Source organism: Coenobita brevimanus, chromosome 63, assembly GCF_032717465.1.
Source record: "Coenobita brevimanus isolate Jiangsu-jjx chromosome 63, ASM3271746v2, whole genome shotgun sequence".
In the NCBI taxonomy this organism is placed as follows: Eukaryota; Metazoa; Arthropoda; class Malacostraca; order Decapoda; family Coenobitidae; genus Coenobita; species Coenobita brevimanus.
Window position 1 is genome coordinate 37,559,742 of NC_137016.1, and position 4,997 is coordinate 37,564,738.

At 45.8% G+C, this 4,997-nt stretch overlaps 1 protein-coding gene across 1 annotated transcript; it reads right to left on the reverse strand.

Annotated features, from left to right (window-relative positions):
- Positions 1-1,603: 1,603 nt before the first annotated feature.
- Positions 1,604-4,782, reverse strand: LOC145404370 (uncharacterized). The gene is made up of 3 exons (XM_080275893.1): positions 4,762-4,782; positions 2,765-3,046; positions 1,604-2,172 (listed from the first exon to the last, which is right to left on the reverse strand). Exons 1-3 carry the CDS (start codon positions 4,771-4,773, stop codon positions 1,753-1,755), a joined length of 714 nt encoding a protein of 237 aa, XP_080132019.1. The 5' UTR covers positions 4,774-4,782; the 3' UTR covers positions 1,604-1,752.
- Positions 4,783-4,997: the final 215 nt, after the last annotated feature.

A 4,997-nucleotide genomic window follows, 5' to 3' on the forward strand; every position in this document is an offset into this window, starting at 1 on the left:
TTAAAATATATGGATATTAATAGCTGAGTGACAGATTTTCTTGATTACATGAAATTAGTCTTCGGTATTTGGGAAATGAGGAATTTAAAGATACCAGCCAAATGGTTTCCTGTACTGTACACCAAGAAACCCTTTAGTATGCTGGATGGTAACCATATAACCAAATTTCAGTGCCTGGTGGTTTAGTGGGCAAGTACAGTGCTCCAATCGGATTGAGGCAGTGCAGGCTTACAACCAAGGGGTGGTTGGGGTCTGTTGCTCACGTAATGCCACTCAGGGATGAGAGGCTGGTCACTCAAATGTCAGGACCATCTTGCCTAACCCCGGCCTCTTACGCTTCTCATGGGGCAACACTGGATTAGGTGATGAATGAACGAATATAGATATCATGACATGATCCCCGCCATGTTTGGCAAATAAGTTAAATTTTTTCATCATTATTTATCTAACCAGTAATATTGTTCCATTCAGCTTGGTAGCCTGTTACTCAGCTACGTCATCTCAACTGCTGCCGTTTGTCACGTGCCTTAAGAGGACAGAGGATCTTGCACATAACTTCTGTAAAAAGAGAAATGTAGCAGTGCTTAGACTGCAGCTCAAGGTTTAATCATCATACAGGTAAGGAAATCTACATTGCTTGTGTATGAGTCAATAGAATATCAAAGCTGTGTCTTCTGCAGTGCCATTACTTATTGAGGTAGAAAAGTGTCCCCAACTAGGACGTGTTTATTGAGAAGATACGACAGTTTTGGCGTGACTTCAGCATTGTATGCATGTACATCTGTTGACTTCAGATCTAGCAGCAATACTAGAGAGCTGACGCAACGCTTGAAGGTGGAGTGCTATCAGGTGAACCCAGACTGTGTGGAAAGTAGACAACCGAAACGACAGTGTTTAGTAAGAGTCTTTGTCAGTTGTCATTGAGCCCATCGTTGTATTGTCCCGTTGATCTTCGAGTGATGTCGACAATTGCAGTCAGTCGACATTTTATTTCTCCCAGGTCATTGTATTCGGTGGTGGGAAACTGACTCGTCTTCAGATTGGTCATTGCAGATTTACCCTTACCTATATGTTGGGGAGAGGGGGGAAGTGTCTCCCCTTTGCTGTTCTCATTGTCAGTCTCGTTTGTCATCATATTTACTTGACTGCCCACTCAGTGCCATTCCATGTCAACATGCCGTTCCTCTTTGTCTCAGCCTGGTCACCCTCCTTCCGTTTTTGGTGTTCAGTATAAATCTTGTCACACTTTTCCTTGACTGTCACAACTTTTCTTACCCACTGGGATACCCTTTTTGAAATCTGATTTTTTCTTCTTTTGTGTACCGGTGTGCATATTCTTTTTGTAGTTTCTCAATAGTTACATTTCTTTTCCCACCCCTCTTTTGGAATTATTGCCAAATGGCCCCAGCAGACTCGAGTTTTGTTCAGTTAATCATTTGGAATGTTACTCTGGCCTACAAAATTCACATAGCCACAAAACGCATTTTTTTTGTGTGGGTGTGTGTATGTGTTGGAAAATACACCTGGATAATTGCATGGATAGAGAGAATCATCGTCACTTATCTCATTTATTAAATAAGTTATAGTCTTTACATAATGGCCTTAAATACACCCGTGGCCGCCCTTGAAAAAGTTGAAGAAGGAAACTAGAACATTTGGGAGGAGTGAGTGGATGTATGAGTGAATAGAACCACAAGGCAAGTGGCTAGTCATGATGGCCAATAGATTACTTACACCCAACCACAACAACACTTAGAATATTGGGTCGGTGAGGGATGCAACGGGCTGTGCACCTCCAGTAGCCCCAGCGCCAGTAGCTCCAGCACCAGTAGCCCCAGCACCAGTAGCCCCAGCACCAGTAGCACCAGCGCCTGTAGCCCCTGCCCCACCAAGGGTACGGAGCAGATGTTCGAGCATTGATGGATTTTGCCTGATCCTTTCGAAAACAGCATCACCAGCCTGGACGTTGGACAGAGTTGCCAGCTGAGCTTCAATGCGTGCCTCCAGGAGCTTCTCTGCTCTCTCCTGTTCCTGTTCAAGTCTTTCAATCTGGATCTTCTGAGCAGGGGTTGGTTCAAAGAAGCTGTTGAGCTCTCGGCCTAGGGAGTCAAGTGCTTCGGATTTCTGTCCGAACTGGTCTGTAATGGTGATCTGCCCAAACTGATCGACGAGCTGCAGGTTAAGAGAGTCATTAGAGGTGCATAGTGTTGCAAAAAGTTGGGTTGCCTTCTAGTTGCACAAAACATTTTATGGTTTTATAAGAGGATACAAATGTGAGCTGATTTTTTTTTACTTTTTTGACGTTGATGTGATTGGTTTGTTGTGTGTATTTTCCCCTTCATTTATGTCTGTTTATGCCAAGAAAGTTAAAGGGAAAATCGTAGCTGTTAGGAGGAGTGATGTGGCCAGGGGAAGATATAATATGACAAATATCTTATTCAGTCATAAGTAGAAAGTGACAGGCATGGTCATGTATGTGGGACTACTATGGTGGCTGAGTGTGTATGGGGAGGTTGATGTCAAATTGGTGGGGGGGGGGGAGTGTGTGGATGTGGTTGGGTGGGAGGGTGGGAGGGAGTGTGTGGGTGTGGGTGGGTGGGTGGGAGGGAGTGAGGGAGCGTGTGGGTGGGTAGGAGTGAGTGTGGGTGTGGTTGGATTGTGGGGTGAGCTGTGTGGTGGATGGGTGGAATGTGTGGGTGTGGGTATTTTGGGAGAAGTGTGCGTGGGTGTGGTAAGAACACAACGTCAATGCCACGAAACTCACGGCACGGAGGTTGGGCCTGTGTGTGAGGATGGTCTGTGCCCTGGTGACGTGCAGAGGGCTGGGGGTCAGGGCTCTGGGGTTGTTCAGGCCAGGACCGAAGAAGTTAAGTCCATATGGGTTGGTGGGCTTGGGAGCGGCTTGGGCGGCTTTGGCAGGGGCAGCAGCAGGGTCGGCGGGGGCAGCTGCAGGGTCGGCTGGGGCAGCTGCAGGGTCGGCGGGGGCAGCAGCCCCACCATTAGCAGACTGGCCATAGGCAACACCCACCACCACCAACAGGCACACCTGCATGGGGCACAGTCGCCTTTAGTGTCATCATTTTCTCATCTGCAATTCTGTACTCTTCCCTTGCCTTTTCTTATTTATTTCTTATTAAAAAAAAATAATTTGTATTGCAGTCATAATCTTTGTTGTTGCCAGCACCATCTCCATAAACATCACACCATCATCATCCGTATCACCACTGTAATAATATCAGTGGCATCAGCACCACCACCTTCTGACAGCAGTAATCTTGTGTAATAAATTACCCTCTGATTAATTACCGTGCATACGAGTATAATACAGTAGTACGGTATTCATAGCATTAGCTACAGTACTTACAGAAATTGGCTCCCACTGCCTTACGCTAAATTGTCTTCGTCTGACAAAACTGGTTCATTCCTACAACTTGAATGTTAGGTCGTGGTTGCATGAAAGTTGATGAGGCTTTGGTTTAAAGCAGGAATTGTGTTACTGGTCAAGTGGGCCCTCCAGTTTTACCGCACATAACTGGGAAAGGAGTCAGGGCTCTTCATCAAGCTAGGAAAAAGACTCTACAAAGAGACAGTCTCATTACTCTGCCTTCTGGCTTCAGGTCGTTGTGGTAGACTATAGTTACATTTTCATGTGAGAGAACTAGGCCACTCCCACAACTGGCATTCTTTGTCGTGGTTGCATGAAACAATCTACAGTATTTATAGCCAGACGCCTTAATCCCATGAGGGGTGGCCACAAACAAATCGCCTTCATGTCGCCTTGCCTCCTGCCATTTCGCTGCCCTCCCCCCAACCTATACTGAAAAACTTGAACTTTAGTGAAGTAGGAATGCATGTCTTTGGTTACTAGTCAAATTTACTCTTCAATCTGACGACACTTGGTCATTAACGAAGCAGAAGGGTTTGAGATCTTTGTCAGTTCAGAGTAAATGCACTATAGTCTGGGGGTCGAGGGATTTTTTTTATTTATTTATTTTTTCGCTAAGATGCAAGTGTTGGACCCTGGGTTTTCGCGTCTGTGAGGTTGCCCATTGGACTACAACAACACCAAGGACCAAATTATTAAGCCAGTGAGCCGTGGGATGTCTTTTTCACTCTTGTGTCCTGGTGATTTATTCATCTTGGTATAGTAGCAAGAACAGATTTTAAAACACGTCACGAGATTCCAAGGTAGAACTAGAGAGGGACGCCATTACGAGGTGCCATCAATATATGAGGGTTCTATTGAAGCCATGTCTCATTTCCCTCCACATCCCTCGAAATGAGGAGGAGGGACTCCTAGAGAAAGGCAGGGTTGACGTTCAGATGAGTCAGGGCCACGTTAACCACTACTACTTAAAACATCTGGAACTCTTGGAACTCTTCGTGTTAATGACGCACGCACACACTAAGCTGACAGATTTTCGTCTTTCTGCAACTTTCCGATAATACTGCGGCTTTACATTCTTTTCATAGCACTTCATGGTGACTATCTCCTTTAGTTTTAATTTCTTACTGTAGCTCAACACTGAAGATGGGGAGACAACAGTTATAGGGCAAGTTAAAAAACTACAACCCTTCCCTATTACCTTCCCGCTCACGCACTCATCCTTTCACTCCCCCTACCGCTTACCAAGATCCTCATGGTGTGGAGTTATGAGGATTGATGCCAACTCCCACCCATCTTTCACTCCCTCCTCCAGCTTCCCTCTCACTCTGTTCACTCCCCCTCCCTCCCTCCCTTCACTTCCCCCTGCAACTTACTATGATCTTCATGGTTGTAGAGTTGATGAGAAACTGATGCCGACTCTGCCCGCGCCTCCCATTATATACCCCCAGACCTCTGCACCGAAATGTCACAGCGCGCCGAGTTCACCAGATCTGTGTTTATTTTTTCCAACCCTTGTAAGAAGCCAGGCAAGGTCACCACTTCTTTTTTCTTCTCTCTCTCTCTCTCTCTCTCTCTCTCTCTTGATGTCTATTTTTCCTTCCTCCTAGCT